At 46.7% G+C, this 18,021-nt stretch overlaps 1 protein-coding gene across 1 annotated transcript in view; it reads left to right on the top strand.

Moving 5' to 3' along the window:
• Positions 1-17,017: 17,017 nt before the first annotated feature.
• Positions 17,018-18,021, top strand: part of DHTKD1 (dehydrogenase E1 and transketolase domain containing 1) — a gene marked incomplete at both ends in the record, with an annotated part of 41,357 nt that continues 40,353 nt past the window's right edge. Inside the window, one exon of the mRNA XM_080716936.1 lies at positions 17,018-17,168. Within this exon, the coding sequence (XP_080573062.1) occupies positions 17,018-17,168 (151 nt within the window). The remainder of the gene's footprint in view (positions 17,169-18,021) is intronic.

Below are 18,021 nucleotides of genomic sequence, written 5' to 3'. Positions count from 1 at the left end.
ATAAGACCCACAAGTCTTAGTACTAGTATCTTCGTTAAATCACTTCATCCTTACAACATACATCCAAAGTACACTTGTAAAGCCGGGTGTGGTGGCGCACACTTGTAATCCCCATGCTTGGGAGGTGGAGACAGGAGGATGGCGCTGGCTTAAGAGACCCTGTTTCCAAATATAAAGAAGTATAAAATAGGTATGGGAGTGTAGCCCGGAGGTAGAAGGGCTTCCAGGAACCCCAGTACCACCAAAAAGCAAAACAAAAAACAAAGTACACTTGTAACTAAATTTCAGTGAACTAAGATATGATAAAAACTAAAGGTTCATGTAAAGACAGAAACTTAACTCTGAAAATAACATGCATAGGCTTTGATGTCAGACTAAATTTGCATCCCACATCTGCAACCTGGTAGCTATAGAAATGAGAAACTTTTCTATTAATTCTAGTTATTTACTGATAAAATAGAGATACTGCTCCCTGTCTTAAAAGATTATGGCTAGGCGTGGTGGCTCAAGCTTGTAATCCCAGCATTTGGGAGGCTGAGACAGGAGGCTTGTGGTTCGAGGACAGCCTCAGCTTCTTAGTCAGGCCCTTTGCAACTCAATGAGACCCTGTTTCAAAATAAAGAATAAAAAATAAAAAATAAATAGGGCTGGAGGTGTAGCTCAGAGGCACAATCCCTGAGTTCTATCCCCAGTACTGCAAAACAAAAGATTATTAAACTCTAATGTAATAGCCAGTACAAAAAAAGGTAAAGAATTAGTGTTGATCCACACAGACCACAGAAGTCTATCATGAGAAATTTTTAATAGAACTATTACTGGACTTTTTGTACTCAGATTCTGAAGTTTTACATTGAGGTGGTAGCAACAGTGTGATCTGTTCAAGATTATACAACTTAGCGGCTACTCTGTGCTTTTCCACTACATTCACTGAGGTTTAAGATTGAAAAAAAAAATCAAAGAAAATATAAGAAATGAAATTATGCAGATCAGTACATATTTGTATTACATGAATAAAAAAGTTCAAATGAGCCGGGCGTGGTGGCGCACGCTTGTAATCCCCACGCTTGGGAGGCGGAGACAGGAGGATCGCAGGTTCGAGGCCAGCTGTGCTGGCTTAAGAGACCCTGTTTCCAAAAATAAAAATAGGTCTGGGAGTGTAGCCCGGAGGAAGAAGGGCTTCCAGGAACCCCAGTACCACCACCACCAAAAAAAAAAAGTTCAAATGAGTATAAAGTAATACTTAATAAAATGCCAAAATTTCAATAATTTGAGCTTTATTAAATTCAAACATTTCATCTCAAGTTCCCAAAAGCTTTTCTAGTAATAACTAGAACGATTGGTAGATCTATGTCAAAATAATCATGATCAAAATGAGTTATCTTTTAATTGAAATATTAGTTCTTATAAATCATTTTACTGAATACAATTATATTCAAACAGCCCTTGCAAAGAAATCATGCTTGAAAACCCACCTTCCTAGTTCCAAAATAGGGCCCTGACACTTAGGCTATATATTTTACTTGTTTTTCTAAATACACTCTGAACTTTCAAAAGAAGGTAAAACTACTTTGCCGGTAAAACTGATACGACTGGAGTGACCTAGAAGAAACGGAGCAAAGGGGTGCTTTCCGTTTGAAGACATTACTTTGGAAAAGTACCATATGGACTACATGTATGAAACTACAATCAGACTCCTCTGAAAACACCCGAAAGTGAGAGAATGTTGTTACCTTTGAATTCTGTGTTATTCAAAATGTTCTATGGGCAGAAGAGCACAGGATGAGTACCTCCCAGTCTTTTACTTTATTCTTTTAAAAAATCCTTAGACATAAAGGACTTATTTAAAATCTTCAAAAATTTCACCAGGGTTCAAAAATGCTCTTCTTGATGGTTGGTACGATTTTTAGGATCACCTAAAACCTAAGAGTCGGGTCAGTCATCGTTTGGCTTATGTTGGATGCACCACTAGGAATCAAAATCCTTTCAGGGCAGAAGACCTGAAGATCCGGCCACTGCGGAGGGTACCCTCAAACCTAATAAGCAGGCTCTGCTCTCTGCCATCCTGCGATCGCTTCCTTAGTTCAACAGTCCTAGCAAGAGTACTGGAGCCTTGGAGCGAAGGCGAAGTGAGGAGATAAGCAGCCTATTAAGTAAAAGGAAGTAAGCTCAACAGCCCGGTACCCACCGCCCCGCACAGACCCCGCGCCCCTTCCCCTCGGCTCACACACCTCCCACCAGCCCCTACTCAGGCTCGCACGCCTCCATCTAACACGCCCGCTTCCCCGCCACGACTGCCCTGCCTGCGGGGATCCCGTCGCTCCGCGGGCCACCCCGGCCCCTACCCCGGCTCCTCGCCCCCACGCCCGGCCACGCTGGACCGCGGGCCGGCCCCCTACCCGCATCCTCCCACACGCGCGCCGCTCCCCCGCCCAGCCCCTCCGACCCCGGAGCGCTCCCAGCCGCCCCTCGCTCGACTCCACGCCCCCAAACACCTTCGCCCGCCGCGGCGGGCTCCCCGCCTCCGGCGCCAGGCCCGGCCCGGCCGTGCGGGCAGACGCCTCTGCCGCCCGCATGCCTGCCCGCCCGCCTCCCGCAGCCTCCCGGGCGGGCTGAGCGGACGACGCCGGTCCCTCCGCGGCTCGCCGCCCCCGGAGAGCTGGGCTGCCGAGTCGCCTCTCGGTCCCTCAGGGAGCAGGCGTCCAGGCCGGCGCCCCCGGCCCCGCTCCCTCGGGTCGTTGGAGCCCAGGGCAAGGAGGCTCCCCGGGACTCACCTCGAGCCTGTTGTCAACATTAGCCCCGGGTTTCCCAGCACCAACTCCAGCTCTCGGGCTCTCCCCTCCCCTCCCCCCACCTCTCTCGCAGCCGAGGGCCCGCCTTCCCTCCGCTCCCCCTCCTCCCTCCGCCCGCCGGCCTCCCGCCCGCCACTCACCAGCGCGGCCGGGCTGCCAGTGGGGGCGGGGCACAGTGAGGAGGAAAGGAAGAGGCTGTCTAGGCGACTGCCTGATGGAAAGAGGCCCGGGTAGTTCGGTTCCCGGCACATCGAGGCCCTAAACTGGACCCTGAGGTGGAAGGTCTCATAAAAATTCTTAAATCTATGTAAGCTACTTAGCGTCTCATTAAAGTACACTTCTCGACAAGAGGATTAAATTTTTTAAGGCAGGCAATATACAGGACAGCCACTACCAGGACCTCCAGCCAAAGTCCCAGCAAAGGGGTGGGGCGTTCCAAGGACCGGAGGCAGGAAGTGGATTGGTCGCCAGGAAAGGGAAAGCGACTGAATTGGAAATGCGCAGGCGCAAGGGCGCCGCGGGTGGAGGGAAGTGAGAAAGAGGCGGGACTGGGCTAACAGGAGGCAAGGAAAGGCGGTGGAATCGCGGAATTACGGAGCGCCGTTAAGGACACGTTTGGTCACGTGATCCTAGTGGGCGTGTCTTGATGTGAGCGGCGAGGAAGAGATCCAAGAAGAGAAAGTTTGATTGGACTAACTCAAGGGTAGAGGCTGAAGATTTAAGGAATTGGAAACTGGAAGAGGTAAAGAATATGGCTGTTGAGGAAGGCAGAAGTTGGTTAGGTATGTGTCTGCATTTGAGAGTGCTCTAAAAGACTTAAAGTCCTGTGAGGACTTTTCCAAAAGCAGCTTCAGGTGTTCACGGCAAATAAATTAAAAAAAAGAGTGGAGAGGAATCAAGGCTTTTCCCATGTGGCTTTTAGAAAGTACCCGGTTCTAGCAAGCAAGTTTAAAAGTTTCCAGTGAAATCACCTGTTAAGAAAAAAAAGCCGGGCGTGGTGGCGCACGCCTATATTCCCAGCATTTGGGAGGCTGAGACGAGAGGATCACAGGTTCGCGCCCAGGCTCAGCTACTTAGGCCCTTTGCAACTTAATAAGACCCTGTTTCAAAATAAAGAATAATTTAAAAAAAAATAGAGCGAGGGGTGCAGCTCGGAGGTAGGATGCCTCTGGGTTTTACTCCAGTACCGCAGAAAAGTAAAGTCTCATTTTTCTGAATACGAACCCAAGTAAGCAAGTTTTGTTTTTTGTTTTTTGTTTTTTTTAATACAGGAGCATTCTACCTTTGAACTACAGTGCCCTTTTGATTTTTTTATTTTGAAAGTAGGTCTTGCTTAGTTGCTGAGGCTGTCCTGGAACCCGTGATCCTCCTGTCCCAGCCTCTGAGGTATTTGGATTACAGCAGCCACTGCGCTCACCCCAAACCTTATTTATTTTTGTGGTGCAGGAGATTGAACCTAGGACATTCCACCTCTTATCTGAGCTACACCCCCAGCCCTATGTTTTTTTTTTATTATTATTATTCTTTATTTTGAAACGGTCTCACTGATTTGCACAGGGCCTCACTAAGCTGAGGCTGTCCACCAACTGCAATCCTCCTGTCTCAGCCTCCCAAATGCTGGGATTACAAGCATGTGCCAACACAGCTGGCTCTTTTTTTTTTTTTTTTTTCTGGTGGTACTGGGGGTGGAACCCAGGGGCTTTTCTACCTCTGGGCTATACACTCCCAGACCTATTTTATACTTTATTTGAAACAGGGTTTCACTAAGTTGCTGAGAGCCTCACTAAGTAGCTGAGGCTGGCTTTGAACCTGTGTGATCCTCCTCCCAAGCTCTGGGATTACAAGGGTGTACCACCACGCCCGGCTTTGTCTCTTTTAAAAATAGGTATCAGCTGGGCATGGTGGCTCACGCTTGTAATCCCAGCATTTGGGAGGCTGAGACAGGAGGATCCTGGTTTGCGGACAGCCTCAGCTGCATAGTGAGGCTTTTTGCAACTCAGACCCTGTTTCAAAAGAAAGAATAAAAAATAGGGCTGAGGGTGCAGCTCGAAGGTAGAATACCCCCGGGTTCCATCCCTAGGACCACACACACACGATAAAAGGTATCACCTGCTCCACACTGCATATTTTCTTCTGAAATGCTGAAATTGGGCATCAGGTTTTTATCAATACTGTAAGATCTGTCAACATAATCTAACCGGCTGTTCTTACTGGTCGACTTTGGCTGGTTCGAAGCCAAAGGAACAAAGGTGCAAAACTGGTCTTGATTCTCCCTTGTCTCATGGCGCCCCACCTGGTAGCCAAACCCACAAAATGAGCTGCAGCCAACCTCAGATACTTGAGACAGATCTGGATTCCCTTTCATCTGGTCTTTGCCCGCATCGCTACTGTTTTATGTCCCATTTATCCTTAGCGTGTGAGCACCATTTCAATGTTGGTCTTATATGAAAAGATTTCCCCAAAACGCTAGCACTAGAACAGTCATTTAAAGTGTAGCAACAAAGCATGGTGGCACACGCTTGTAATCCCAGTTCTTGGGAGACAGACAGGAGATCACGGTTCAAGGATAGCCTCAGCAAGTAGTGAGACTCTCATCAACCTAGCGAGACCCTGTTTACAAATAAGGAATTTAAAAATCGGTCTGGGAGTATAACATAAAATAATAAAAATAAAGTGTACAAAGAAAGATGAATACTGCTATCCTGTATCACTGGTAGATAATTAGGAGAAAACTAGTCTAAAACGCATACTGGTGAGAGCCTACCAAAATTCTCTTTAAAGTTTCCTTTTCTCATTTTGGTTTAATGGCATTGCCTTAAGTGGACCCAAATGAAGTCAATCTCTGCCTTCATCAAGTGTTACAAAAAGGGCTGAGGGTAGCCCTGCGTGTGGCACACACATGTAATCCAGTACTTGGGGGGCTGAGATCACAGGGTTGCTGCCAGCCTCCGCTACTTAGTGAGGCTCTCTGCAACTTTCTGAGATCCTGTTTCAAAATAAAGGGCTGGAGCCAGGCGTGGTGGTGGCGCACTCTTGTAATCCCAGCATTCGGGAGGCTGAGACTAGAGAATCGTGGTTCATAGACAGCCTCAGCTACTTAGTGAGGCCCTCTGCAACTCAGACTCTGTTCAAAATAAAGAATGAAAAATAGCCGGGCATAGTGGCGCATCCTTGTAATCCCCCGCCCGTTTGGGAGACAGAGACAGGAGGATTGCTGGTTCGAAGCCAGCCTCCCTGGTTTAAGAGACCTTGTTTCCAAATAAAAAATATAAAATGGGTCTGGGAGTGTAGCCCAGAGGTAGAAGGGTTTCCAGGAACCCCAGTACCACACACACGAAAAAAGAATAAAAAATAGGGCAGGGGGTTTAGCCCAGAGATTAAATGCCACTGGGTTCCATCCATCCCCAGACCCGCAAAAAATAAATAAATAAATAAGAATAAATTAAAAAAAAATATATATATATGTATGTATATATAGAGAGGGCTGGGGGTGTGGCTTGGAGGTAGAATGCCTCTGAGTTTAATCCTCAGTACCGAAAAAAAAAAGTGTTAAAAAAGAAATCATGTGAATATAGAGATGAGAAGAAAAGAAGAGGAACCCGTGTCCGTGGCACATACCTAAAATTCCAGTCCTTGGCAGCCTAAGACAGGAGCACCATAGGTTCAAGGCCAGCCTCAGCAACTTAGGAAGACCCTATTTCAATTTTAAAAGTAAAAAAGGCAGGGGGTATATTTTAGAGGTAAAACACCCCTGAGTTCAATCCCCAGTATCAAAAGAAAAAAAAAAAGAGGGAGGAAAAGAAAAAGCTAGTGAAGAGAAATCAAACAGTTAAAGCTTTGCAAAGCTCTGGTTTAGAGATAAAAATGTGAACATCTTCAACATAAATATTATAAATGATCCTGTACTTAAAATAGAAGCACATGCTTATAAATCTCTTGGAAATTGACCAGATAATAAGTTAAAAATATATTTAATATATCTAGACCACTGAGCATCCTAGTTAAGCAACATGGTAAGCTGTATCTGTTCCCCTCTTGTGTTCACATGGCTGACTGGGAGCTGCCCAGTATCCAAGGAGTATTACCACATTGTATTTCACTAGTCTGCAGAATAGATAAAAATTTGAAATATATTTCTTTTGACTGTATTATTTTTGCACCATTGTAAAGTCAAAAAATCACATTGAACCATAGTAAGTTGGGGACCATCTCTTTATGGCCTTAAGAATGGGCAAAGCCAGGCGTGGTGGCACATGCTTGTAATTCCAGTATACAAGGGAGGCTGACACAGGAGGATTGCGCAGGTTCGAAGCCAGCCTCAGCTACTTAGTGAGGACCTCTGCAACTTAGTGAGAACTTATTTCCAAATAAAATTTTTATTTATTTATTTATTTATTTATTTATTTATTTTTGCAGGTCTGGGGATGGAACTGAGGGCATTTGACCTCCGAGCTACACCCCCTGCCCTATTTTTTATTCTTTATTTTGAAACCGGGTCTCACTGAGTTGCAAAGGGCCTCACTAAGTAGCTGAGGCTGTCCATGAACCGCGATCCTCCAGGTCTTAGCTTCCTGAATGCTGGGATTACAAGTGTGCGCCACCACGCCCGGCCCAAATAAAATTTAAAAAATAGGCTTGGGAGTATAGCCCAGAGGTAGAAAGTCCTGGGTGCCATCCCCAATACCACAAAGTAAATAAAATAGGGCTGGGGATGTAGGTCAGAAGTAGAATGCCCCTGGGTTCAATTCCCAGTACCACATCTCTCTCTCTCTCTCTCTCTCTCTCTCTCTCTCTCTCTCTCTCTCTCTCTCTCTCACACACACACACACACACACACACACACACCTCTCTCTCTCTCTCTCTCTCTCTCTCTCTCTCTCTCTCTCTCTCTCTCTCTCAGTAGTGGGTATTACTGAATTATCCTGGAAACAAATGCTATCCAAATGGCTTTGAAATTTGAGTAAATAGTACTTCAACCTTCCCCCCTTTTTTGCCTTAACACTGTTTAAAAACCAATCTACCTGCCAGTTGTAGTGGTGCATATTTGTAATCCCAGTACTTGGGAGGCTGAGACAGTAGGATTGCAGGTTTACAGCCAGCCTCAGCTACTTAGGCCCTCTGCAACTTAGACCCTGTTTCAAAATGAAGAATAAAAAATAGGGCTGGGGTGTACCTTGGAGTTAGAAGGCCCCTGGGTTCAATCTCCAGTACTGGAAAAACAGAAACCCAATCCACCTATAACCTTTTACTGCAAGTATTAAGAATCCATGTAAAGCCAGGCATGGTGGCCCACGCTTGTAATCCCAGCATTCTGGAAAGCTGAGACAGGAGGATCATGGTTCGCAGACAGCCTCAGCTATTTAGTGAGGCCCTCTGCAACTTAGATCCTGTTTCAAAATAAAGAATAAAAAATAGGTCAGGGGGTGTATCTCGGAGGTCAAATGCCCCTGGGTTCTATCACCAGACCCACACATACACAAAAAAAAAATCCATGCCAAGTTGGGTGTGATAACACACACCTGTAATCCTAGTACTTGGAAGCTGGATATAGTGGCACATGTCTGTAATCCTAGAACTTGGGAGGCAGAGACAGGAGGATCCCAGATTTGAAGTCAGTCTCCACAACTTGGTGAGGCTCTCAACAATTTAGCAAGACCCTATTTCACAATAAATAAAATACATTTGGGAGGCTGAGAGGCGAGGATCATAGGTTCGCCACCATCCTCAGTTAACTAGTGAGGCCCTTTGCAACTCAGTGAAACCCTGTTTTAAAATAAAGAATAAAACATAGGGCTGGGGGTGTAGTGTGGAGGTAGAATGCCCCTGGGTTCCATCTCTAGTACTGCAAAAATAGATAGATGGATAGATAGATAGATAGAGCCGGATGTCTATCCTTGAGGTAGTTCCACCCCCAGTACTACAACAAAGAAGGGAAAAAGCTCCACAGTACTTGGGGGGCTGAAACAGAAATATTGCAGGTTTGAACCTAGCCTTAGCAACTTAGGGAGGCTCTCAGCAACTTAGCAAGACCCTGTTTTAAAATAAAATATAAAATAGGGCTGGTGAGCCCAGAGGTAGAATCCCCCTGGGTTCAATCCTTAGCACCAAAAAAGAAAAGTATGGGGTAGGGAAGGGGGATTCTCATCTGATGCAACCAATAAAGACAGTTGTTTTTTTGTTTGTTTTTTGTCCCCCCCCCCCCCGGTACTGGGAATGAAACCCAGGGGCATTCTACCTTTGAGCTACACCCCCTTCCCTATTTTTTATTCTTTATTTTGAAACAGGGTCTCACTGAATTGCAGAGGGCCTAAGTAGCTGAGGCTGTCTTTGAACCGCGATCCTCCTGTCTCAGAAATGCTAGGATTACAACTGTGCGCCACCACACCCGACTTAAGACAGGTTTTTAAATAAAAGTATCAGTTTAGCTGGGAGTAGTGATGCGCACTTGGGAGTACTTGGGAGGCTGAGACAGGAGTATTACAGGTTTGTGGCTGGCCTCGACTAATTAGTGAGGCCCCTGGCAATTCAGTGATAGCCTATTTCAAAATAAAAAATAAAATAGGGCTGGAGGTATAGCTCAGAGGGAGGGCATCCTGAGTTCAATCTCCAGTACACACACACACACGTATCCGTTTTAACTTCTGGTTTTACTTCTTATTGCCCAGAATAGCCAATCTCCAGTCTGAATTTTTATTCTTAACTTTGAAATGGTTGCACTAAGTTGCCGGGGGCCTCACTAAGTAGCTGAGGCTGCCTGCAAACTATGATCTTCATGTCTCAGCCTCACAAGTATTGGGATTACAAGCATGCACCACCATGCTTGGCCTGTCCAGCCCTGTTTTATTTTTCTTCTGCACCAGGTTCTTGCTAAGATGCTAAGGCTGACCTAAGACCTGTGATCTTCCCATCTCAGGATTACAGGCATGCACTACTACACTTGGTTTCTGACCTCTCTGTCTAAATCCTGGCTGTAGAATATCTGTTAGGAAGCCGGGTTTAGTGGCGCACACTTGTAATCCCAGCATTCAGGAGGCTGAGACAGGAGGATCGCAGTTCATGGGCAGCCTCCACTACTTAGTGAGGCTCTTTGCAACTTAGTGAGACCCTGTTTCAAAATAAAGAAAAAATATAGGGCCGGGGGTGTAGCTCGGAGGTCGAATGCCCCTGCCAAAAAAAAAAGGGATATCTGTAAGGAAGTAGTCCACATATCCTGCCGGCTTAAAATGTCCAAAACTGAACTTAATTCTGGCCCCTGTGTCTCTTTTTCTCCTTACATTCCTCTAATTACTGGAGCCATAGTCTCCGCTCCCCATCCCTTATCTAAAAACCTTGACCTTATCTAAAAAGCTCCCCCAGGCCTCCAGCGCTGTGGCCTTGCTTCAGGCGCACAACTCAGACTCCCACTCTTTCCAACCACCTCTTACTTTGCCGTCTTTATTGCTTCTCTCCTTGCCCCCTGATCACCTTACGGGGCACCATTCCAAACACAGATTGAACTGTTGAGCTCTGCTGAGTCTCTCTAAACTTCTTTGACTATGTGTCTTTTTAGGGGGAAGAGAAAGTGCTCTTGTGTGTGCGCAGTTAGGTAGAAATTACGTAGAAATATTATATTACACTAGTATGTACACTATAATATCCGTCCCGGGTAGAAAAGATAACAATACATAAAAGCAGAAGTTGTACTATCTCTGCCTTCATGGCAGTCTTGTGTTCCCCTTTATGCCACTGCCTCGCAGGGCACAACTCGGGAGTTTCTAGCAGAAGCTCTCCCCGGAGTTTCTAGCAGAAGCTCTCCCCGTGGGCTCTTGTCTGCACAGCCAGCCTCATTTTTTCCTGCTGCTTCCCCATATGTTTTGTTTTGTCTGTGGTACTAGGGCCTTCTACAATTCCAGACCTATTTTCATATATTTTGTTTAATTTGGAAACAGGGTCTCACTAAGTTGCAGAGGCTGGCTTCGAACCTGCGCTCCTTCTGTCTCAGCCTCCGGAGTCCTGGGATTACTAGGTGCGCCACCACGCCCAGCTCCTATAGGTCTTAAATTGTAGCCATAACAAGTAACCGAGGCCGGCAGCTGCTTCCCCGTGCACAGTCCTGACTTTGCTGAGAATGCATTTTCTCCCCTGAGTATTCCCACACCAGTTAGGTAGGGATTATCTGCGCAAGTCATTTTGTCACTGCCACTCTACATCCATCGAATCAGGTTCCTGCCCCACCTGAGTTCCTATAGCAGCCTGGAACCCAGGTTATGATTTTATTTTAGGATAATCTAAAATCATATCTACTTTCCCATAAAACTGCCAACTGATTTGTGTGGGAGGGATACTGGGGATTGAGCCCAGGGACATTCTACCTCAGAGCTCCACTCCCGGTTCTACTTTATTTTTCATTTTGAAACAGTCTCACTAAATTGCTGAGGGCCTCACTATGTTGCTAAGTCCTTGAACCTGCAATCCTGTCTGAGCCTCCCGAGTACTGGAATTACAGGCATGTGCCACCGGGCCCCACTTATACTCTAAGTTTACAGCTGGGCGTGGTGGCGCAGGTTTGTAATCCATGCGTTCGGGAGGCTGAGACAGGAGGATCAGGGTTGAAGGACAGCCTCAGTTACTTAGTGAGGTGCTCTGCAACTTAGCGAGACCCTGTTTCAAAGTAAAGAAAACTTAAGGCTGGGGTGTAGCTCAGAGGTAGAATGCCCCTGGGTTCCATCCCTAGTACCACAAAACACACACACACCACACACACCACTAAGCTTCTTGATCAGTTAAAGATGAGTAGGTTTCTTAAAACTAGGTCATTCTTGCATTCTGAGAATAAATATCTCTTCAAAAAGCATATAATACGCCAGGCGTGGTGGCGCACGCTTGTAATCCCTGTGCTTGGGAGGCGGAGACAGGAGAATCGTGCAGGTTCCAAGCCAGCCGCTCTGGCTTAAGATACCCTGTTTCCAAATAAAAAAAGTATAAAAATAGTTCTGGGAATGTAGCCCGGAGGTAGAAGGGTTTCTAGGAGCCCCAGTAAGACCCCCCAAAAAAGCATATAATAAATAAGTTTTTTAAGAAAAATATAAACTTCTCAAGGCTGTGATTTGTATTTCCTTAATCTTTGTGTCCCAGGGCTATACAGGGTACTTGATAAAATTTTGATACAAGGATTAATAGTGCTTTCTTGGGGAAGGGAGAGAAACTTGTGTACTGAAGCAGAAAAGTATGACACTAAACAAGAGTGGAAAGGAAAAGATATTTTAGAGAAAAGTGTAGCCTGGAGATCCATATTTACTTACCCAGCAGCAGTTAATCAGCTCTTAATGCGCCAAGTGTAGGATTCCACACCTGTTTTTTATTTTTATTAAAGTTCATTCAACTTTTTTTTTTTTTTTTTTGCGATACTGGAGATGGATTCCAGGAGCATTCCACCTCCAAGTTTTTGAAACAGGGTCTCAATAAATTGCAGAGGGCCTCACTAAGTAGCTGAGGCTGGCTTCAAATCCATGTGATCCTCCTGTCTCAGCCTCACAAGTGCTGGAATTACAAGCGTGCGCCATCACGCCTGGCAAATTCAACTTTTTAACAGTGTTGTATGGATGTTTGGAGAGGAATAAATAGGTGCCTCTATTTTAGCATATGTCAGGCATTAACCCACCCAATAGTTTTATACACACACACACATTTTCCTAAAAATTTTTTTTGTGGTAATATGGATTGAAACCAGTAGTGTTCCACTTCCAATCTACACCTTCAGTCTTTTTTAAATTCTTTCTTTCTTTCTTTCTTTCTTTCTTTCTTTCTTTATTTCTTTCTGGGTCTGGGGATGGATCCCAGAGGCATTTGACCTCCAAGCTACACCCCCTGCCCTTTTTTTTTGTGTGTGTGGCAGGTCTGGAGATGGAACCCAGAGGCATTTGACCTCCGAGCTATACCCCCTGCCCTATTTTTGAGTCTTTATTTTTATTTTTTATTTATTTATTTATTGGTGGTACTGGGAGTGGAACCTGATAAGTAAAATAAAAAATTAATGCGAGTAGAATAAAAATAATGTGCGTACGGCGGAGTGTGAAAAACACGAGAGAGGTCCGGTACACGTGGCATGTAAAGTTTTAATGGCACGGCTCTCCCGGGGATCAGGGCGAGGCATCGTCCTGGGGCCCGCGCGCCTGTCCGAAGCTTGAGGATGCGGGCTCTCCTTTTCAAGGTATGCATCTCGCGGGAACGCCCAATTCTCGCGGGGTTTCAGCCCCTCCCTTGCCCTGCAGAGGTCATGTGACACAAAGTCACATGAGTGCAGGACCCAACTTATCAGAACCCAGGGGCTTTCTACCTCTGGGCTATACTCCTAGACCTATTTTGTATTTTATTTGGAAACAGGGTTTCACTAAGTTGCTGAGAACCTCACTAAGTAGCTGAGGCTGGCTTCGAACCTGTGTGATCCTCCTGTCTCAGCCTCCCAAGCACGGGGATTACAAGCGTGCACCATCACACCTGGCTTGATTCTTTATTTTGAAACAGGGTCTCACTGAGTTGCGGAGGGCCTCAGTAAGTAGCTGAGGTTGTCCGCAAACCGCAATCCTCTGGTCTCAGCCTCCCAAATGCTGGGATTACAAGTGTGCACCACCATGTCCAGATTAATTCTTTATTTTTGAAACAGGGTCTTACTAAGTTGTAGAGGGCCTCACTAAATAGCTGATGCTGGCTGCAAACCTTTGATCCTCGTATCTCAGCCTTCCAAGTACTGGGATTGCAAGCCTGTTCCACCGCACCCAGCCATTCTATATTTTTTTTATGTGTGTGTGGTCCTGGAGTTGAAACCAGTTGCATTCTACCCCCAAGGTATATCCCCAGCACAATTTTATTTTTAATTTGGAAACAGGGTCTCACTAAGTTGCTGTGAGCCTGACTAAGTTGCTGAGACTGGCTTTGAATCTATGATCCTCCTGTCTCAGCCTCCCAAGTACTGGAATTACAGGTGTGTGCTACCACACCAAGCCCAATAATTCTATTTGTTAGTGCTCTTTTCTCCTTCCTTCCTTCCTTGTTGTAGTCCTGGAGATGGAACCTAGGGGCATTCTACCTTTGGGCTACACCCCCAACCTATTTTCTGTTTTCTTTGGAAACAGGGTCTCACTAAGTTGCTGAGAGCCTCACTAAGTAGCTGAGGCTGGATTCGAACCTGTGCGATCCTCCTGTCTCAGCCTCCCAAGTGCGGGGATTACAAGCGTGTGCCGCCACACCTGGCCTAGTGAGACCCTTTTTCAAAACAAAAATAAAACAGGGCTGGGAGTGCAACTTGGAGGTAGAGTGCCCTGTGTTCAATTCCCAGTAACACACACACACACACACACACACACACACACACACACACACTATCAAATTAATTTTTCTAGTTCCTGCTTTTCTTTTGAACTCCAGACAGGTGTATCCAACTATCTTACATCACACATATAGTTCAAATATCTAAAAGTGAATTTTATTTTCCAAGTTCATTCCTCTTGCACAATCCTGCACCTCAAGCGGTGACATCAGTAGCCACGCAGTTGCGCCAGAAGCAAAGCAAGGAAGGGTCAAAGGGGCAGGTCGCTTATCTGGGGACATGTCCCAAGGAGCACATCTGCAATAATGCTGGAAACAGCAGGTGGGCCTCATAGCTGACCAGGAGAAAATGCAGAAGAGCAAGCAAAAAGATGCTGAGACTCATGGAGAAGGTGGTTTTTAAAAATATACTCCATCAGCGGGGCCTCCATATGGGGTCCAGGGAAGGGGAGGGCGCCAGGGGGGGGGGTTGGGAGGAGGCTCCCCAAGTGCTGTGTGCATGTGTCATTCTGAACTTCACCATGATGTGTGATCACTATGCATCATAAAAAGAAAAGAATAAAGGCCGGGCGTGGTGGCGCACGCTTGTCATCCCTGCGCTTGGGAGGCTGAGATAGGAGGTTCGCACAGGTTCGAAGCCAGCCTCAGCTACTTAGTGAGGCTCTCAGCAACTAAGTGAGACCTTTTTTCCAAATAAAATATAAGTCTGGGAGTCTAGCCCAGAGGAAGCCCTTGGGTTCCATTCCTGGTACAGAGAGAGAGAGGGAGGGAGGGACGGAGGGGGAGGGAGAGGGAGAGAGAGAGAGAGGAGAGAAGAAAAGAATAAGAAAAACATACTCCTTCAGCTGGGTATGATGGCCCACACTTGTAATCTCAGTAAGTACTTGGGAGGCTGAGACAGGAAGATCACAGGTTGAAACCCAGCTTCAGTAGTTAAGACCTTGTTTCAAAATTAAATAAAATAAAACATTAATAAATAAAAAACAGGGCTGGGGGTATAGTTTGGAGATAGAATTTCTCTGGGCATGATTCCTAGTGCTCCCCCAAAGTGTGTGTGTGTGTGTGTGTGTGTGTGTGTGTGTGTGTGTGTGTGTATTCACTACACCATGGGAGAGAATGAGGAGCTTGTTAGAACTTGATTTTGCCTCTGAGCTGTTCATCCTTGACAGCTCTTTTTTCTTTTTTCAGGACCAATTCCCACTGTATTTTCAAGGTTTCAGTTTACATGCTCTCCAGATGAGGTAAGATTCCCCTGTTTAGCTGATCTCCTGCACTTGTCTTTCCTGCACTGTTCCAGCTGTAATTCATGATTTATGATGAATTTTCAGTACAGATGATTGGACCCCGGGGCACTCTACTTCTGAGCTACACCTCCAGCCCTGTTTTATTTTAATTTTTTTCAGTACTAGGGATAAACCCAGGGACATTGAACCTCCAGGCTACACCTCCAGCCCTGTTTTTTATTCTTTATTTTAAAACAGGGTCTCACTGAGTTGCAAAGAGCCTCACTAAGTAGCTAAGGCTGTCCATGAATCACGATCCTCCTGTCTCAGCCTCCCAAATGCTGGGATTAAAAGCATGTACCAGCCAGGCGTGATGGCGCACGCTTGTAATCCCCACGCTTGGGAGGCAGAGACAGGAGGATCTCGCAGGTTGGAAGCCAGCCGTGTGCGCTGGCTTAGGAGACCCTGTTTCCAAATAAAAATGTAAAAATAGGTCTGGGAGTGTAGCCCGGAGGTAGAATGGCTTCCAGGAACCCCAGTACCACCACCACCAAAAAAAAAAAAAAAAAAAAAAAAAGCACCAAGTGCTGGGTGAGGTGGCACAGGCTTGTAATCACTGCCCTTGGGAGGCGCAGACAGGAGAACCACGCTGGTACCAAGCCAGCTGTGCTGGCTTAAGAGACTGTTTCAAAAAAAAATACATATATCTATATCTATCTATATATCACGCACCACCACGCCCGGCTTCCATTCCAGCCTATTTCTTTTTCTTTTCTTTTCTTTCTTTCTTTCTTTCTTTCTTTCTTTCTTTCTTTCTTTCATTCTTTTTTTTTTTTTTTTGTGGTACTGGGGTTCCTGGAAACCCTTCTACCTCCGGGCTACACTCCCAAACCTATTTTTATATTTTTATTTGGAAACAGGGTCTCTTAAGCCAGTGCAGCTGGCTTCGAACCAGCGCGATCCTCCTGTCTCTGCCTCCCAAGCGCGGGGATTACAAGCGTGTGCCACCACGCCCGGCCTATTTCATTTTTTATTAGGAAACAGGGTCTCAATAAGTAGACGAGGCTGGCCACAAACCTGCAATCCTCCTGTTTCAGCCTCCCAAATACTGGGATTATAAGTATGTGCCATCATGCCTCCTGTCTTGGCTTCCCAAGTACATGGATAACAGGCGTGTCACACATGCCAGGCTGAGTCTGTTTCTTTTGATTCCTGTTCCAGCCTTACAAGCTCCCTATTCTTATTTTTCCACCTTAGAGGGAGAAAGGGGGATATGTGATTTTTCTGATCCGTTAAATGGCCTTTAATTTTGCGTCCCTTTTTGTCCTTTCTGTTAGGGAATCTACACTGTTGTCTTATGGGGCTCCCAACGGAGGTGTGACAGGTGAATGCTTGTGGTAAGAGACCGGTTTTTTGCCACAAAGCCAGTAATGCTCCGCAAGATCTTTTTTACCCAGGGAATCACTCTAGCGTCCCGCCAGGTCTGGGGCGTGGCCTCGCTGTGAGTGCAGTTGCCTCGGATTGGCTCAGAGGGGCCGGCCCCTTGGCCAATAAGGCGCGGGGGCGTTGTCGAGGGGCGGGGCTCCGGTCTCCAGCGTGGCTTGCTCCAGGACTTCCCTGGCCCCCGCGAGACCCGCTTTCTGGCTGCTGCTGCCCCTTTCTTCTGCTGCTGACTCCGGGCTCGGGAGCTCTAGGTTTGACATGGCAGCTGCGGCAGTAGCAAGTAGGGCGCTCAGCCGACCCACCCCGCTGCTCCTCTGGCGCGGCTACCAGACGGAGAGGGGCGTCTATGGCTACTGGCCAAGGAAGACGGAGATCAGGGAGCCCCGCGGCATCCTGGCGCGACCCCCAGGTCTGGGATGGGTCTGGGCCGTGGGGATGGGGACTGGGGACGCCAGGGACCTCCCTGCCTGACCTTTGGTGGGGTGCTGTCTGAGGGGCCTGTTGAGGGTCTGAGGACCAGCCGCTCGCCCGGGGGAGGAAGTGAAAAGAAAAGCGACTTCGGATGGGGGGCGTGGGTGTTAGGGTCGGGGTCACCCTCTGTTTCGTCTCTGTGGCTCTAAGCCTCGGCTCCACGCTCCGCATCTTGTTAGTTCCGATCTGGTTTTGAGAGGGCATATCTTGCGCATTCCTGGCTCCTTACCGTGTGAGAATATCGCTCTTCGCAGAGGCGGATCTGTGGGAAAATAACAGATCTAAGACGCCCGAGCTCTGGAGTTACCCCAAGAATACATTTCCAGGGCAGCCCCCAAGGATAAGGCGTGCGTGGGATGTGCAGAGTACAGTATGTGCTGCTTGGGAGAAGAGGACAATTCTAGTGGCCACAAAGGACAGTAGTACTTACCATTGCTTAGAACTAATTAGCCACTGAGCTACACCCCCCCCCCCCCGGCCCAGGAGAGTGTGAGTGTGAATGAGTGTGTGTGTGTGTGTGTGTGTGTGTGTGTGTGTGTGTGTGTGTTGTGGTACTGGGAATTGAACCCAGGAATATTCTACCTCTGAGCTACATTCTCGGCTGCTTTTTATATTTTTTTGTTTTGAAACAGGTTCTCATTAGGTAGCTGAGAGTCTTGCTAAATTGCTGAGACTGATCTCAAACCTGCATCCTCCTGTCTTAGCCTTCCAAGTACTGGGATTACAGGCGTGCGCCGCCCGGCCCTGCAGGAATATGTGTTTTTATCATGCATTTTAAGGATTCTCTAGCA

This window comes from Muscardinus avellanarius (genome assembly GCF_963383645.1).
Source record: "Muscardinus avellanarius genome assembly, chromosome: 20".
Classification (NCBI taxonomy): domain Eukaryota; kingdom Metazoa; phylum Chordata; class Mammalia; order Rodentia; family Gliridae; genus Muscardinus; species Muscardinus avellanarius.
Note: the sequence above shows the minus strand (reverse complement) of the source record. Positions and strands in the feature narration are given on the sequence as shown.